Source organism: Odocoileus virginianus, chromosome 10 (genome assembly GCF_023699985.2).
Source record: "Odocoileus virginianus isolate 20LAN1187 ecotype Illinois chromosome 10, Ovbor_1.2, whole genome shotgun sequence".
Lineage (NCBI taxonomy): Eukaryota > Metazoa > Chordata > Mammalia > Artiodactyla > Cervidae > Odocoileus > Odocoileus virginianus.
In genome coordinates this window covers 41,685,054-41,703,938 of record NC_069683.1, presented here as the reverse complement: position 1 = coordinate 41,703,938, position 18,885 = coordinate 41,685,054, and the positions used below count along the sequence as shown (strand labels likewise).

General features: G+C 45.7%; 1 protein-coding gene across 3 annotated transcripts in view; it reads left to right on the top strand.

The window, feature by feature from the left end:
* The window catches only part of SERGEF (secretion regulating guanine nucleotide exchange factor), a 231,666-nt gene that overhangs the window by 21,286 nt on the left and 191,495 nt on the right, over window positions 1-18,885 (top strand). Inside the window, exons 7-8 of one of the 3 annotated variants that reach the window (XM_020904813.2) lie at window positions 1,386-1,448; window positions 6,209-6,367. In XM_020904813.2, the coding sequence (XP_020760472.2) occupies window positions 1,386-1,448; window positions 6,209-6,367 (222 nt within the window). The remainder of the gene's footprint in view (window positions 1-1,385; window positions 1,449-6,208; window positions 6,368-18,885) is intronic. The other 2 variants (XM_070473446.1, XM_070473447.1) reach the window with 2 other exon arrangements.

Sequence of the window (18,885 nt, the reverse complement as noted above, 5' to 3'; positions counted from 1 at the left end):
GGCTTAAAACTCAACATTCAGAAAACTACGATCATGGCATCTAGTCCCATCACTTCATGGCAAATAGATGGGAAACAATGGAAACAGTGAGGGACTTTATTTTTGGGGGCTCCAAAATCACTGTAGATGGTGACTGCAACCATGAAATTAAAAGACCCTTGCTCCTTGGAAGAAAAGCTGTGACCAACCTAGACAGCATATTACAAAGCAGAGACATTACTTTGCTGACAAAGGTCCATCTAGACAGTAGTTGTGTATGGATGTGAGAGTTGGACCATAAAGAAAGCTGAGCACCGAAGAATTGATACTTTTGAACTATAGTGTTGGAGAAGACTGTTGAGAGTCTCTTGAACTCCAAGGAGATCCTAAAGGAAATCCTAAGGAACCAGTCCATCCTAAAGGAAATCAGTCCTGAATATTCATTGGAAGGACTGATACTGAAGCTGAAATTCTAATACTTTGGCCACCTGATGTGAAGAACTGACTCATTTGAAAAGACCCTGATGCTGGGAAAGACGGAAGGCAGGAGGAGAAGGGGACGACAGAGGATGAGATGGTTGGATGGCATCACCAGCGAGATGGACATGAGTTTGTGCAAACTCCGGGAGTTGGTGATGGACAGGGAAGCCTGGCATGCTGCAGTCCATGGGGTCACAAAGAGTTGGACACTACTGAGTGACTGAACTGAACTGAGTAAATTAAACAGAAATGTCAGAAGAAAATTGCTGAATAAGACTGCATATCTGCATGCAAGACCAGGTGACCACAGATTTGAGCAGAGTTGAGTGGGATTATACCTCATCACTGAAAGCAGTGTATTTGGGTAGGAAGAGCCTGGGTTTGGGATGGGAGGCAAGTTCAAATTCTAGTACTGTCTGTGTGCTGTTAGAAGGCCTGGACTCGTGTCTCAGTGTCTGCACTTGATAGCAGCTGAGTATGAGAGATGTCACTGCTTCTGGGCCCACTCCATGGACAGAGCAAGGAAATATACGGGGACACACACTTGTGTTTATGTGTATGTACACCTATGTTTGTTTATCCTTTGTAGAAACCATGAGTTTACCCTGACTTCAGTTACAATTCAGTGTCAAATGGTCGATTCTAGCCTTCCACCTTTTCTTATCTGTTCCTTTCTTCTCTTTTCTGATAGTGGGAAATCTGACTCCTTTATCCTCAAAATATTTACTTATTTGTTCAACCTCCTGGGTATCACCAGTCTCTCTACCATGCCACTCATCTTCTTGGCCAGTGCTGCTGACTCAGACCTTCATGCTTTGGCTGAGTTTCTCCCTAGGTGCTGGTGGGTCACTGCTTGTGGCCCTTCTCTACCCAATTTATTCTGTTATAAATGTGATTTCAAAAGAATTTTTTTTTTTTTTTGTTAGGCCTAGAGAATTCTCAAGCAGTATGTGTTCTTGCTGGCTCTGATCACTCAGCTTCACTGACAGGTAGGTCACGTGCCATTCAGAATTCTGGGTGTTTTTGCCTCAAGTGTTGCTGTTGGGATACAGATGGAAAAACATAGATGATGGAGTAAGGATAATGATGCCACTGCTGATGTGATCTTAGCAAGTCACTTTACCTCCCTGAGACCATTGACTTGTCTATAAAATATTTTGGGGATAGTTTTCAGAATTTCGTATGATAGTACACGTTGAAACACTCATGTGAAATAGAGGCTCACTTCCTTTCCTCTGAGTTTGTTTTCTCAGCTGTACAATAGGGATAAAAATATCTTTCAGAGTAGTTGTGATCGTTAAATTGTATAGCCAACAGTAAATTTATGTATAACGTATTGTTATTCATCTAATCTGTTTTGATGTCTAATGTAACTATTTTAAACTTCCCCGGTGGCTCAGTCAGTGAACAGTCTTCCAGCAATGCAGGAGGCCCAAGTTTGTCCCCTGGGTCAGGAAGATCTCCTGGAGAAGGGAATGGCTACCCACTCCAGTATTTTTGCCTGGAGAATCTCATGGACAGAGGAGCCTGGCGGGCTACAGTCCACGGGGTTGCAAAGAGTCAGACATGACTGAGCGACTAAACACATACACACATATAACTGTCCAAGCTTTCTAGCTTCTCTAGCTTTCTCTTCTCTAGCTATTTAATCTCAAACTAGCATATTTTTGCTTTGCTTTGTCACTCAATCATGTCGGACTCTTTGCGATCTTGTTTAGTCCATGGAATTCTCCAGGCCAGAATACTGGAATGGGTACCTGTTCCCTTCTCTAGGGGATCTTCCCCACCCAGGGATTGAACCCAGGTCTCCCGCATTACAGGCAGATTTTTTACCAGCTGAGCCACCAGGGAAGCCCTGTATCTTTCTACTCCTTTTATCTGTTGCCCTGTCTGTTCTCTCTGTTTATCTTCTCTGTTTTATTTAACTACATGTTTCTATTTTTATCTTCTGTCTTTCTATTTAACCAAGGTCTCCCTATATCATTAAGTCTAGTTGTGTGTTTATTTTTCTAATTTATTTTATGTTTTTATCTATTTCTCTAGTTGACCTCTCTATTCCATCTCTTTAATCTGCCCCCACTCCAGTATTCTGGCCTGGAGAATTCCACGGACTGTATAGTCCATGGGGTTGCAGAGTCAGACACGACTGAGTGACTATCGCTTTCACTCTCTATTTAGTCTTTTTTCTCTCACACACTATGTATATCTCTCTGCCTTGGCTATGTTTCCATCCATCCATCCATTTGACACACTCAGCCAATACCATATAAACTGTCTAGTGACAATGCAGCTTTTTTTTTCTTGGTTGCGTTGGCTCTTTGTAGCTGCAGAGGCTTTTCTGTAGGTGCAGCAGGTGGGAGCTACTCTCTAGGAGTGGTCCGAGGGCCTCTCACTGTGATGGCTTCGCTTGTTGCCGAGCACATGCTCTGGGACGCGTGGGCTTCACCCTAGCAGTTTGCCACACCTAGTAGTTGTGGCGCGTGAGCTCAGTAGTTGCGGCTCCCAGGCTCTAGAGCACAGGCTCAGTAGCTGTGGACTTAGTTGCTCTGTGACTTGTGGGATCTTCCCGGATCAGGGATTGAACCCATGTCTCCTGGATTGACAGGCGGATTCTTTACCACTGAACCACCAGGGAAGCCCCCGCATTTTCTTGAAAGTGAAAGTTGTCTCTCTCAAAGTTTATCTTTTTCAAAGCCCAGATTGCCCTGACTATTGCAGGTAGACTGGAGACTATAGCTATGAGAGACGTATGTTGGTAAGCCCTTTCGCCCAGAGTGAATGCATTGCATTTTTTAAGTAAAGGAAAATGACTTTCATGCACTGTATTTTCAGTGTTTTATGTGGAACTTAAAGATGTGTACACTGTATCTGTAAATTAATGGGGGCATGCATTCTTCAACATCAAATTTGAGGAGTTGTTATGGTGTCCAGAACACAAGAGCTATAATGTGAGAGTTTAAATACTTTACAAATTCTGAATTACAGATAATTTGATATTTAATGAATTAAAAGCAACTAGCTAATGAAGGAAATACCTGCTTTTAGGCTCTGGGCTCATGTTAGGTAGATTTGTAGATATGCTAAAAAGATTGAGCTGAAATGAATGCCAGCTCTAAGGGACTCTTCTGGGCATGTGGTCCCCCACCTCCCCTTTATAGAGGGGATGAGAGGTGACTAGTTCATCCCGTGTAGTCCTCCCTAGCTCTGGGAGAAGGCATTCTTTTCTGAGAATAAGAATAGACTAAGGTTTCAACTCTTAGTCTAACTTGAAATGGCTAGTATTATGTAAACCTGGAGATTCTTCTAATTGCTTGTTAACATCGATTTCTTCAAAAATCTTATATTACTAAAACTATTTATTATTTCATATGCGGGTACTTTTCTTATGGTGTTTTAAAAACATAGATGTTGAATTTTTTATTGAGATGTACTTCATATATGAAATTCACCCCTTTAAAGTGTACAATTTAGTGATTTTTGGAGTATATGCACAAGGTAAATTGGTTTTGGATATTTTGAAAGTGTCTTAAAAGGGTCAAGATTAATATCCCTCTTTCCTGGTCCATTTCAAGCTGTGACACATTGCATTTTGTTCGGTGCTCTCTAGACCTCTCTGGAGTTGTAGCTTATGTAACTATTTGGCATTGCAGTAGAATTAAATTTTGCCTGCTGATGCAACAGCGTAATGATCTGCTTGTGGAAAACAGTTTGTCTTTGCAAAAAGACGGCTTAGACTTACTAAGATGAATGAAGGCTTATAACAGACACAAGCTCATTGTCATTGGCACCTTGGTAGCCCAGCCGTCCCTTTCATGGGTGGAGACTTTGCCGAGGGGCTCCACTTCCCTCTAGTAAGGGATCCTCATACACACACCTGGTGAGGTCCAGGGAGGTTGCCCTCTCTCTAGGCATGAAATAGACCAACTTTGCTGTGTAGAACTGCAGTATGTCAGTGCTGCAAGGTCACCTGGCTGACACAAAGACTCCACTGGTTTATGGTCCCTCATTTTAGACTTGGGCTTCCCCGGGGGCCCTAGTGGTAAAGAACCCCCCTGCCAATGCAAGAGATGTAAGAGACACAAGTTCGATCCCTGGGTTGGGAAAATGCCTTGGAGAAGGAAATGGCAACCCACCCCAGTATTCTTGCTTGGAAAGTTCTGTAGGCAGAGGATCCTGGTGGGCTACCCTCCATGGGGTTGCAAAGAGTCGGACATGACTGAGGGCCTGAGCACACATTTTAGACTGTGAAACAGAGACCCAGAATGTGAAGTGATGTGCCCAGTGTCAAAGAGTGATCCAGCAGCAGATCTGGGACTTAAACCCCAAGTCTTGACCTCATATCCTTTAATGATACTCTTTGGCTTCTGATTGGTTTTTGAGAATAGATTGAGCTGCTCCAGGGCAAGCAATGCTGCAAACCTTTATGGGGAGGTCACAGGATGTAGTGGAAGTGGAAAATCCGGCTTCTGGTCCTGCTTGATCCCTAATAAGCCTCGCAATCTTGAAAGTCACTTAATGTCTCCGAGCCTTGGTTAATTTATCTTCCAGAAGAGTGCCGTCTAGGAGAAATATAATGTGAGCTGCATTGCAAAAAGTAAAAAGAAACAGGTGAATTAATTTTAATAATTTATTTTGCTTAACCCAGTATAGCCAAAATATTATTGCAACCGTGTGATCAATATGAAAATTATTAAGGAGCCACAGTCTTTGTTTTTGCACTAAGTTTTTGCAATGCATTGTGCTTTTTTTTTTTGTCTTCAAAACCTCTCATTGGGACTAGCCACATTTCAAGGGTTCCTTAGCCGCCTATGGGCACCGTGTGCTGTGCAGTGTTACATTTCGGGTTGGGGAAGCACTTAGAGATCATCCAAGGAGTCACAGACTGTAGATTCATAAGGCAGACTGTAGCCCGTGCCCCCTTTTGTTTGACTTCCAGTTAAAGATCTGTTGAACTTGAATGTCTTCTGGACACCCATGTGCCCGCTGGTTTGCCGCAGTCTCCCACCGGTCTCTCCTGTACATCTGTTCTAGTGTCCTTCTCCACCATCAGCTTTCCCCCCAGTCTTCAGCTGGTGAAACTAAGGTTTGGAGAGGAAGTGGTTTGTCCAAGGTCAATAACTAGTTAGCGGATCCGAGAATAGAAGCCAGAGTCACTTGACTCTGAATTTGCTCTCTTTCTATTAAATCACAATGTCAGTCAGTCTCATTCCTGCTTATATCACAGGATTATTGTGAGGTTCAAATGAGCTTAAGTGCTATGCGAATGTGATACGATAACTATATTTTCCCCTGAACAGGGCATGTGGTGAAATCATCAGATATTTATAAAGTTTAAACTTTAAATAATTTGCCTTTTAACCTGTTATTTTGAAAAGCTAATGTATATTTTTCCTAACAAAAGGTAAGCATTTATTTAAAAAATGTAGAAAACAGAGAACCATATGTCTTACACATGGTGGATGTTGAATAAATATTTGTTGAATGAATTAATGAAAAAATAAACTCACTTTCCTGTTCCTTGACAAACTGTTAAGAACATTTGGCCTTTTTTCCTATTTATAGAATTAAAAAAAAACTTACATATTATGCTATACATGAATTTGGTATCTTGCTTTGCTCTATTCAATATTGTAGGGTAAGAATAATACAACTTCTTTGAGCCACTTTTTTCCCCCAGACTCAGGTTATTTTCCATCATTTTGGGCTAATGTTTCTTCACCTCTTTTGTTTCCCTTCTGTTTGTTTAAAGATGCAGGAGAGCTGTATGTTTGGGGAAGCAACAAACATGGGCAACTGGCTTCCCAGACTGCTTTCCTCCTTCTGCCCCAGAGAATAGAAGCACATTATTTCCAGAATGAAAAGATCGCTGCTGTCTGGAGTGGGTGGACACACCTGGTTGCTCAGACAGGTGAGAGAGCAGCAGGGAGTTTGTGGTTGGGAAGAGCAGCTCTGGGACAGCTGTCTAAATAGCTATGAATGCGCGGGATTAGGTGGGTTGGGTTTCACTGATGAAAAGCTTGAAGGACTGGGAAGGGGAGGACCTGAGATCTATTAATAGTTCTGCAGTCAGTCAGATATGTCGCTTTACCTCTCTGGATCATAGATTTGTACCCAAAAATGTAAGGCTGGGTTAGGTTAACTCCTTGTGGTTCTAAGGGTCCATGAAGTTTCGAGAGGGAACAGGCACCACCCAGAAATTTGTCCAGGTTGTTGGGAGGATCTTTGCCTTGTCATAGCTAAAGGAGTGACTGTATTTGCATTTCCACCTGAGTCTAAATTCAAGGCACCAGAAACTGTTAAGTTAAATGTTCAAGATTGAGGCAGGAGCATTATTTTGAGTCATAGCTGGCATGGTATTTTGGTTTGGATTTTTGTTAACCCTAACAAACTCTGTACATTGATTCAAATATCTCACGTGTTGCCTCAGATGTTACTTTACCAGGCCAGACCATCCAGCTTTTGGCATCTTTATCTTTTCTTGATTCATCTTCATTGTTTCTCATCTTTCCCTTAGGGCATTTCTTCTTTCCTAGTCTTCATCTTCCTGACTATATTCTCACGGTTTGGTTTTTCATGGCTGCCCTTCTTCCCAACCTTCCTAGAGCTCTTGCTTCCTAGAGCTTGCTTCCAAAAGCCATCCAGCTTTTGGCATCTTTATCTTTCCTTGATTCATCTTCATTGTTTCTCATCTTTCCCTTAGGGCATTTCTTCTTTCCTAGTCTTCATCTTCCTGACTATGTTCTCAGGATTTGTTTTTTCATGGCTGCCCTTCTTCACAACCTTCCTAGAGCTCTTACTTCCTAGAGCTCAGAGTTTCCCAGGCTGGCAGGTTGTAATTCTTAAGATCCATTATCGTGTCAAGGCCTTCTGAACTTCAGGGGTTCTCAGGAGTCCCCTTGCCTGCTCTTGGCCTGCTTGTTAGCGATACGCTAATCTGTAGACTGCCAAATACCTGATGACTTATTCCAGTGCCTTCCGACTTCTGTAGGTTTTCAAGTCCACTTCAGTTATCCTTGGTTAGCCACATATACTATGTGTTTGAACACAGAAACATAGGCTTAGGAGTATTTACATCCATGATGCTTTTAATTGGTTCTTAAATTTTTTTTTTTTTAAGATTGCTTTGAAACAGAGGCCTGTATAACTAAGGTGTATAATAAACTTTCAGCATTTACTGCTTCAGAGGATGCTCTAGTGATGTCATTGATTTGGAGGCAAATCGTGGCTTTCCTCACAGTAGTTCAGATTGCTTAAAGATTGGGACCATCTACAGAAATTTATCTTAAAGAGACTCTCTGAGCATAGTAGCTACTTATTTATATAATTGTTAACTGTTTCTCTTCTCCTCCTGACAGTGAGTTCTGTGAGAGGAAGCCCCATATTAGCCTTGCTCACATCTGTATCTCCACTGCCTCCCAAAGAAAGTATTCATTGGCTACATTAAACCTTCTAGTTAAAAGAGACTAAACATACTGAAATGAAGCAGGGTAGACTGCGAGGATTTCTGACCTCTTTCCTTGGAAAGAGATCCATGATCAGAAGGCTTCAGTTTGTCTCTTTGAATTCGGTTATTGTTTATTGGGAACCTTTTGAGCAGTGGGCTAAGCTTGAAGAAGCAGAGGAGATGAGCCATGCCCTGTTGGGGCTTCCCAGGTGGTGCTAGTGGCAAAGAACCCGCCTGCCGATGCAGGAGACATAAGAGACACAGGTTCAATCCCTGGGTCGGGAAGATCCCCTGGAGAAGGCAATGGCTACCCACTCTAGTACTCTTGCCTGGAGAACCCCATGGACAGAGGTGCCCAGTGGGCTATAGTTAATGGGGTGGGAAAAGAGTTGTTCATGACTGAAGTCACGTGGCACACACACATGCCCTGTCACTGCCATGCGTGGACAGGCTTAAGTCTAGGAGTACAGAGATGGAAGGTTTACCCATCCATCCATCATACAGATGGTGAGGATCCGTTTATGTACCATTCCTTGTGCTTGATCCTAATCCTGCCCTCAGGGAGCCCACTGTCACTAGGGGAGACAGGCCTGGCATCAGATTTCAGTGCATCAGTGGGGCCACGTCACCGTGCAGAAGTGGCGCAGACACTAGCAGTAGTGTGAGTCACTGGGTGTTAACAGGTGGGCGTTGCATGCTTAGTCAGTCTTCAAAGAATTGCAGTGCAGTAGAATACACTTACTACCAAACGGTAGTGGGTTTAGTTGAGTCTGTCAGTAAGACTGTTAACTGGTTAGGCAGCTGACTAATGAAAGGCATAGACATGTTGCTGCTTTGATTCTGGCTTTGCAGCATTGAAACTCATGCTGATCTCCACGTCTGGGCCAACAGCACGGCCCTCGGGGCGGGAGGTTGGAACCCATGTCCCTGACACTGCCTGAGTCACCCCCGCTTCAGGTTTCCACCTCCTGTGAAAGCATGGTCTCTGGGTAAAGTTTCAGCTGTTTAATTAACTTGTTGATTTGGATCTCTTGTTTGTGCGCTTTGTCCCTTTCCCCTTTGTCCTGAGTGCAGAGTGGCTGGAAGCTGGGATGTTGTAGTGGCCTGGTTGCAGCACTGAGTTTTGGGTGGGTGAGAGTCTCCTGCTGTTTGATTCACCAGCTTTACCCTCCTTCCGAGCAGCCGTGGACGCCTTTGCCCTGATGCAGTATCATTGAGAAGAAACAGCCAGGGCCTCCAGTTTAATCAGACCCAGCTGCTCATGTTAATGGGAACAAGATTTGCTTACAGGGTCAGAAGCGACTCATTATTGGAACAAGGAATTGTTTGATTCTAGTTGTTTTCAAAGCTCTGGAGGAGAGTGGTTCCTGGGACCTACCTGTAGCCACATCAGCACAGAAGGCTGCCTCCTGTCTCATTCTGCGAGGCATTAGGGTGTGATATTGATTAAAAATAGCTTATGTGTCGTGACCATGGATCTGCCCAGTAAGGTGGCTGGATTGGGTTAGGATGAGAGTGGGGGAGTAGACAGTGCTCTCCCCTTACTGGTGTGATAGTCCCCACACCAGTGACTCCCAGCCCTAGGCCACTAAGTCCCTTGGGGGACGTTTGCAAGGTTTCAAAATGTGTCTGGTTGTCACATCTGGGGTTGGGTGCTTCTGGCCTCTACTTGGTACAGGCCAGGGATGCTGCTAAATGTCCTACAATGCAGGGGCGGCCCACAACACAGAACACCCAGCCCCAGACGTTAGTGGTGCCACCATCAAGGAATGCCACCCAAGACGTCCACCCCCAGCAGTAGGCGCTGAGCAAGGGCAGTTGACATGGTACCAGGATAACTTTTACAGTTCATCCGCGTGGGACTCTGGGCTGCAGTCTCTGCCCTCCCCCATCAGGAGTCTGGTGCCTGCCTGCAGTGCTTGCGATGGAAAAATACTTTTCTCCGTTAGTCAGAAGCACTTGGAAAGAGTCCAGGAGAACCTGTTCTAATCTGGGAAAGTTGGCAAGGTACCTGTGTCTCAGGCTGGTGGAGCTGCATTCTAGAAACCTTTCCCAAGCTGCTTAATGTCCCTGGTCATTGTTCTCGGGAACTTCATGGGACTCCTGGGTGACTTTATCCAGGCTCGGTGACCTGCAGCTGTCTCCTCTGAGATTCATGATTTCCTGGCCTGAAGTGCCTCCTGTGAGAACTGGATGGCAGATCTGGGTGCCTTCTTAGCTGGTGACCTTAATGAAGTCACTTCACCTGTCTAGGCCTCAATTTCCTCGTCTCTCAAGCCAGGATGTTAAAACCTACTTCTGTTCTGTAAGCAGCCGCTGTAGGGTTCAGACGAGTGAATCTGTGCTAGCGGAGCTGTGCTGGGTGCTGGCTTAGTAGCTCAGTCAGGTCCGACTCTTCGTGACCCTGTGGACTGTAGCCTGCCAGGCTCCTCTGTCCAAGTAATTCTCCAGGCAAGAATACTAGAGTGGGTTGCCATGCTCTCCTCCAGGGGATCTTCCCCACCCAGGGATTGAACCCAGGTCTCCCACGTTGCAGGCGGATTCTTTTAGTCTGAGTCACCAGAGAAGCCCAAGAATACTCGAGTGGGTGGCCTGTCCCTTCTCCAGGGAATCTTCCTGACCCAGGAGTCAAAGCAGAGTCTCCTGCATTTTAGGCAGATTCTTTACCAGCTGAGCTACCAGGGAAGCCCATGAATGGTCCCAACTAATTGTAAAATGCAGCAGATACCTAAGTGGGGGTGACTGTGGTTAGGGTGTATGAGTATAATATTAAGGAATTAGCAGGTGCTTTTAGAAGGGCTTCTATTTTAGCAGGGTCTGTGCAGGGCTGGACACAGGGCTCGTGAACTGGCCAGGGATGCCTTGCTTGAGATCCAGCTCTGAGAGGCAGTTTTCTGAGATTTTTCACTTATGTGTAGTGGGTGTGTGGCTTTCTGATATGATCAATGTAGGATTGTGGTGGCCTTACAGGTAGAATTCCCTGTTAAAGTCTCTGCTCACACTCTTCTTCTTTCACCCCAGTTTGTAACTGTATCCATCCATTTGCATTCTTTTAAAAAAGTTATTTATTTATTATTACTTGGCTGTGCTGGGTCTTCACTGCTGTGTGTGGGTTTTCTCTAGTCGTGGTGAGCGGGGGCTCCCCTCTAGTTTCTCTGTGTGGACTCTCATTGTAGTGGCTTCTCATGTTGTGGCTCCCAGCCTCTAGAGCGCAGGCCCAGTAGTTGTGGCACATGGGATCTTCCTGGACCAAGGATTGAACCCGTCCTCCTCTCCATTAGCAGGCAGATTCTTAACCACTGGACCAGCAGGGGAGTCTCATTTGCATTCTCATTTGTTTAATGTCTAGGCTGTAAATTCCATGAGAGCAGTGTTTGTTCACAGCTGTATCCCCAGCACCTGGCACAGGCCTGGGCACATCGTAAATGATGAGTAGCTGGTTGCTGAATGGATGAACAAATGGCGAGGTAGAGAGAAGCCCGCAGGCCGAGCTGTGACTCTGAGCTCTGGCAGCTTCTGATGGTGTGGTGGCAGCTGCACGTCGCCCCATCACCACCCCCCGCCTCCTGCAGGGTCCTGCAGCGGCCCCTCCTGGTGACCTGATCTTCCCGCATTCATTCAGTCCCTCTCGCCCACTCTGTTCTCTGTCTCTCAGTTGGAAGACCTTTTCAAGCCCATGCTTGAAGTCCCAGTATCTTTCCATTGCTCTTAGGATAAAGACACGTCCTTAGTGGTTACCAGGCGCTGCATGGTCTGCCCTCAGCCTGCCTTTCCAGCCCTGTTTCTGACCATGCAAGCCCTTGATCTCTAGCTGACCTCTCCTCTGACCTTGGTACCTGGAATGCATCCTGTGTTTCCCATCATAGTACCTTTGCAGCTGATGTTCCTTGTATTTGTCACACTTATCCCTGCTCTTCTTCTTCATTTCGACTTAGTTAAATCCATTTCTGCCCCCCGCCCCACCTCAACTTATTCATCACCTCCTCAGGAGGCCTTCCCTTGACATTCCTGACTCATCACTTTTCCCTTTTATCTCTTCTGAAGCACTACAACGTCTCCTTTGTGCTATTTTCTGTAGGACTCTTTAACTCATTTCCATCCCGCTAGATTGTAAGCACCATCTGGATGGGAGCCACATCTGTTTTGCTCAGCATTACGTCCTCTGTGCTTAGCAAAGTTCTTGGCACATCCGAGGTAGGTACTCAGTGCATGCTGGACAAATGAATAAGCCTAATTTCTCTGAGCTTATTTCCTCGTTAGGAAAACACAGAAATATTGCTGACCTTGGATGAGGATTAAATAAGATGGTGTATCAAAGCTTGCAGCATCCACCACAGAACTGGACTTGCATCGGTTCAGTCCACCTTAGCTTCCTCTGTCCTTTGAAACTGGAGCTATCAGGAGGTCAGATGCCCTGTATCTTCTCTTTCCGGCAGAGGTCTCTGTGGGGCTGGATCTGAATGTCTATGGATCCAGGGTTGACTCAGGACTCTCCTGGCGAGTGCAGATAGATCAGTGTCTAAAGATGTTAAGTGCTGGTTGCTGGTGATTTATTAGAATTTCATGGAGAATGATTTGCACGAGATCCAAAGCTTAATCTGGCGTTGGTCAGAATGTTTAGAGTCCAGTTGCCTTGGGAATGTTGGAAGTGCTCCCTGGGCCATGCAGTATCCCAAAACAGCCTTGTGGTCTCACACAGGCTATGGACTGAAAAAGTGAGCCCCAACACAGAGTTCTTGACATTCTTCACTCTCTTCAATGTCACCTTAAAAGGTCCTGAAGTCTTATCTTTTAAAGAATCAGAAATGGAAAGAGAAACTTCCTCACTTGGGAAATGAAAAAACTGAAACAGAGAGGCAAGAAAGTGCATTTATGGCAGCATTGAGGCTGGAGATTCAATTTTACTTTTCAGTAATTCCCCGCCGCCCCCTTCATTATCTTCCTGGTTCTTGGTTGTATCCTTTTAGTTGAAATATTTTTTATTCTTTCATTTCTTCAAAGTGGGGAATTACATGGCACATGTGGAAGGGACCAGATCTTAGCCATTCTCCTTTCTTCAAGAGTCACAGATGGAGAAATATTTTATTGCATTTGATGTCTAAGCATTAGTGAAATCCAAGCCCAGCCATTGATTCACACTAAACTGAGTTTATAAATATACTTAATGCTGATTTTTCTGTTTGGGGGCCAAGATCCCTCCAGAATAGAGTGATAGTGTATATTACTGTGTCTTCTTTGGAACCTTATATCATGAAACCTCAACCGAGCTGAGGGAGGTTCTGACCTCATGGGCTCTATATAAAGCAGGGGTGTTGGAATTCTTGATGTTTGTGCTTTAGAACTTTGAAAACCCAAAGGTTGAAAGTCAAACTGAACCCAAAGGACTTTTTTTGAAGTGGATAGTTTTTGCTTCTTGTTTAAACTTCTATTTTTTATCCTAGAATCCTTAGCATGTCAGGAATGGGTGAGAACTTAGAGCTCCTCTGGTCTGACCCTCTCAGCTTAGAGATGGCAAAACTGAAACCTGAAGAGGGGGAAGCATGGGGAGTGAGGGAAGGAGGGAGGACAGAACTGGGGTCTCATGGCCTGGGTCTAGTGCCCTTTACACCTTGTCACTTTCTCTGCAGAGATGAGGGGGAAATGTGCGTGATTTAACTACACACATCCAACGACTTAAACCGGGAATAATAGTTCCTTCTGTACATGAAGTTCAGCCTCAAGAAAACACCAATTCTTACCTGAAATGTGTAGCCAGAGGTTCCTTTAATGGATTTGCGTGTGGAGTAGAAATTGGGAGATGGTGCTCTAGGAGCACAGGTCTGGAGGCCATCCCCGGATTCACAGAAGCAACTCCTTTTGCATTTATAATAACACAACAGTAGTCCTAGCTCTCGTCGACCACTTTTATCACTGTCCAGTGCTTTCACTTCCATTTTCTCTTAGGAATGTGGCAAGATGGGTGTTTTTATCCTTGCTTTCCAGACAAGTCCCTAATCAGTTAACTGTACTGCCCTGGTTCACATGGTTAAAACTTGAACCTGGTCTTTTGTCCCCAAACCTGCTACTCTGACTCCAAGAAGCACATATCTCAGAATGCTCTAACCCATGAACTAAATTTCTTATACTCTTCAAAGAAGCATTTTGTCCCAGTTTTTGCTCATGATTCTTGCAAGCAGCGAGGAAGAAAATTCCTAGTTATCCTTGATCCTTCAGCAGGTATTAGTGGAATGCTTGTATGTTAGTCACTCAGTTGTGTCCGACTCTTTGCAACCCCATGAACTGTAGCCCACCAGGCTCCTCTGTCCATGGAATTCTCCAGGCAAGAACATTGGAGTGGGTTGCCATTCCCTTCTCCAAATGGAATGCTTACTTAGATGAAATTAGCACAATGCTGTAGACTACATGGAAACATAAAATCAAGAACTACCTTCAGGAATTTTATAGCTGGGTGAACAAATGAAATATGTAGTATAAAAGTTATAAAATATGGCAAAGAGCCAGAGGAATGGCCCAGACACTGAAGGTTCTAGGGTTTCAGGGGAAGGGGAGGTCAGTGTGGTCACGGAGGGGTGTGAAATCCTTTGGGAAGGTCTCATTTTAATGTGTGGAGGGTTTGGGACTTGGTTCTGTTGCTTTCTCTTTGTCCTCTGGTAAGACACAGAACTGTCTGGTTCCCTTCTTCCTATCTGAGCAATAGCAGGTATGGACAGGATATCCAAAGGCCATTCCAGCTCTGAAATTCCATAATATATATATTAAAAAAAACTGACCTAAGAAATGATTATGGATACATTGGAAGATTAAGTGTAATGCCATTCATTGCAGCCTGATTTATAATGACAAAAACAAATACATGGAAACAAATGAAATTGTAGGGGGTTTGGTTAAATAAATCATGGTACAAACATATGTTGGAATATATAACCACTAAATAGAATGTTTTAGAAGGATATTTAATAACAGAAGAATATGCTCATGATATGGTAAGTAATAGAGTAGATTGCAATAAGTTACTGTACTACAATATCTGTTTTTTTTTTTCAAAAAGAATGTTTGCATGAGTAAATTTTATTTTATTTTGTATTTTCCATGCTGAATATGTAATTTGCAGCCTGATTATACCCCCCACAAATGTCAGTGAATAAAATACTTTCTTGCCCCTCAATGCAGGGAGCTGGCCCCTTTGCTGGTGTATTCCTGTGTGTATATGCCCTTGACATCACTTCCATGGGCCTCTTTTGGGAGGTTGCGTGGAAAAGAGGCAAGAGCCTGTAGAAGGAGGCAGGAAAGCACAGGTCTATTTTTGGCTCAGTCATGAGTCAGCTTTGTGGTCTGAGGAGACTTTGTGACCTTTCTGCACATCCCTGAGCCTTGGTTTCCTTGTCTGAACAGGGGAACTGGAGGTCACAAACAGTCCTTGAGCTCCAAGATGCATTCATTCCTGAAAGTGGAGAATTTCCTCACTGTCATGGAACCAGCTGGGAGGCCTCATTGATTCCTTGAGCCTGGGTCCTTTCTTTTTCTTTCACTTCCCTCTACCTGGGTTTAGCTGGCTAGCTGTAAGATCTCTCCCATTCAGAGTTGGGGATGAGACTGAACGGGCTTGACCAGAGGGTGTAGTGACAGTGTTACACCACTAGAGGGAAGCATTGTTTGACTGCTTGCTCTGTCTGCTCTGCAGGTGAAGAGTGGCCTTGATTTGCCTCAATTTGGTTTCAAATTCTAGAATTTTAGATTGAAGAGGACTTTGAAGATCATCCAGTAGAACTCAGTTATGCATATGTGAGAAAAAAGAGGCCATAAAAGGCAAGGGACCTACTTTGAGTCACACGGTTTTCTTTTTTTTTTTCTTTCTGGGTCTTTATTATAGGGTTTAGAAGAAGGCTATAGACAGAGCTAAGAATGTGATCAGTTGCACACACAGAAGGTGGACGTTTCTCCTGATTGTGCAGGAATCTGAGGGATCTCCTTGTGTACACATTCACCCAGCTCTTCTGGCCAGGTGCCAAGAGGCCTGGAGGTAGAGAAGAGAAGATAGAACAAGACCCCAGGGGGCAGCATCTGGTGAGGGAAACCCATGCAAACACGTGATGCTACCCATGGGTCTTCCTCGGTCTCTGTCACCCTCTAGTGGTCTGCCTAGCCTAGGGTCTGGGCTGTGGTAGTGCTTGGAGGCTGGTTTACTGAAACCCTGCAGACATCCTCGTGAATTATGTCCTCCAAAGGCAGGAGGCACCCTGACCATCTCCAGTTTGTTATTTCCAGTGATCTTCTGCAAGCAGTACTCACATGTTCACATGTCCTCTCTTGCCGTTTCTTGAGGTTTGCAAGGAATCCTGACAGTATGTTTGCCACCTTCCAAAGGTTTTATTTCCTTGACCTTGGGTTGACTTTACTTTTGGTTTCCAGGGTGCCCACTAGCCCTAAGCATTGTGGTAAAGTAGAATTGTGCTCTGGTAGGACTCCCTTGGTGGCCCAGTGATTAAAACTCCATGCTTTCAATGTGGGGGGCTTGAGCTCAATCCCTGGCTTGGAAATTGAGATCCCAAATGCTGAGCAGCATGGCCAAAAAAAAAAAAAAAAAAACCCACCCAAACAAAAAAGAACATCCCACCCCCCGCAAAAAAAAAAAAAAAAAAAAAAGAAAACAAAACACCAGTGCAGAAATGGGCACTAGTCTGGGAGCTGGCAGCTGTGTGACCTTGGGCAGGTTACTTCCTTTCTTTGGGCAGGGAAGTCAAGTTCTCAGCTGCAGCTGTGTCATCTCTGCTAGAGAGTTGAAGTTTTGGCATTATTTTTGGTTTTTGTGTTTGGCAATGAATACCCATTGATCCGTGGTCTAGAGGAGTGCAGTGTCCGTCCAGCTGCAGCAGAAGCAAGATTTACCCTTTGAAGTATGTGCCTTTCTATAAGGGTCTTGCAGAGGTCCTGGCCAAAGCCAAGTTCAACTGGTCCCACGAGGCCACCAGATGGCAGCAGTGGGCAGGCAGGTGGCTGTGGGGTGAGCCGATAAAGCCAGCATCCGGAGTTAGAATTATCAAGGTCAGGGCTAAAAGCACCCCAGAGGCCACTCCCAGGCCTAGAGAAAGAAGTAGGGTACCTAAGGTTTCTGGCTTCCCTGGTGACTCATTGGTAAAGAATCTACTGGCAATGCAGGAGACTTGGGTTTGATCCCTGGGTCGGGAAGATCCCCTGGAGAAGGAAATGGCAACCCATTCCAGTATTCTTGCCTGGGAATCTCATGGAGTCACAAAAGAGTCAGACATGACTTAGCGAGTAAATGACAACAATACCTAAGGTCTCACCGTGAGTTAACACATGATGATCTCCTCGCTTGTTAGAAGAACTGAGATTGGTTTGGCTTCTAGCTGGCGCCACACAGGAAGAAGCAGGAGACAAAGACTTAGGCCATGGACCAGTGACCTGGAGGTGGGAAAGGAAGGGGGCAGTAGTTAACTGTCTGCCTTGGTCTTGATCTCTTCGAGCGTCTCTATGCTTCCACCCTCAGTAAGGACAGTGTTGTCTTTCTGCTCCCCTCCTGCCTGCACAGTTGTCCTCTGGTTCACCGTCCTCCTATCAGGTTGTGCCTTGATGGAATCTTTGTCAAGGGTCATCTCAGAGTCCCCACACCCAACAGATCTGTAGGCCCAGGGCCTTGCACTTTGCAGTAAGTTAGCACAGTTGGTTGAACAAAAGAATTCTCTTAAAAAAATTTACCAAGGGGTCAGAGTAGGGCAGGGAACCAATCTTGCCCAGCACGTATCATGTACTGGGTACATGCTAATTACCCATGCTCTGCTGGGTACACATCCATACTTCTCAGAACCCTTTGAGGTGGGGTTCATTTCCCCTGTTGAGGCTCAGAGAGGCTGAGTGACTTGTCTAAAGTAACACAGCTAATTAACCAAGCAGACACTGGAAGCATGCTCTGTTTGATATCAAAGGTCAGGCTCATTTCTTTTGCCTTTGCCACCTCCCTTCGGAGTGACTGCCCTCGAAATGGAGCAAGTGACTCCCCCAGGCTGGAGGGCAGGGAGGAACAAATAGGTTTTTCTCTTCTGTGGAGAAAACTGGTGATGGGCTGCTGGGGTGAGGGGGCCTGAGAAGCAGTGAAGGGCAGGTGTTTGCAGAGCGGGTTTGGGGGTGGCACCTGGCGGTGGAAGGCCATCTGAGAAAAGCTCAAGTGCCTTTCCTGTCCAGGGCGGGACTCCAGCAGTTCTCCCTGCCGGCGTGCTCGTCTCCCTGGGCCCTCCCCGTGTGGCAGCTGCCGCACGCCATCGCCCTCTGCCCACTGTCCCCTCTCACAGAGGCCTTCCCTGTCCACCCGGACCAGGATGGCCCCCTCGCCCCTCTCAGACGCAGTCTACTCCTGGCCCACCTTTATCTGCCACCCAAGCAGTTTTCACCGCCTGAAACCACAGTATGGTTTGTTTACTCATTTGTCATCGCTCTCCCCTCTCCAGGTGTGAGCAGGTTAGGGACTGGGTCTGGTTTATTCTCCTCAGCTCTCCCCTGGCATAGAAAAGGGCCCCATGAGAGTTAGCTGCATGGGCGCCTGGAGGTTTGGATGTGGGAGGGATGCCACTTTCGGAGGCTATGCTCAGGAGACTTGGCCCAAGGCCCTGTCCTCTTCCCACCTTCTTGGAGAGGCCCAGGGCCGGAGAGCTTCAGCTCCTTGAGGCTGACGGTGAGGCCTAGTGCCCAGGCTTGTGGGGCTGGCTCTGCTGCTGCGTGTCTGCCAGACCCTGCCTTGGGTCCGCGGCTGCCCAGTCTGTCCACGGGAGGCAGGGGTGGGGGTGGGGGCCCGCCCTGCCGCGAGTTCACAGGGTGCTTATGGGAAGGGCTCCTTGGCCCCTAGCAAGAGGGCTGAGTTTCCATTCAGAGAACCCTCTTCCTCTTTCCTGGTGGGGATTGATTTGTTCCAGGAGCTCTCTAAAAGTGAGCATTAAGTGACCGGCCTGTAATTGCACCATCATTTTTAG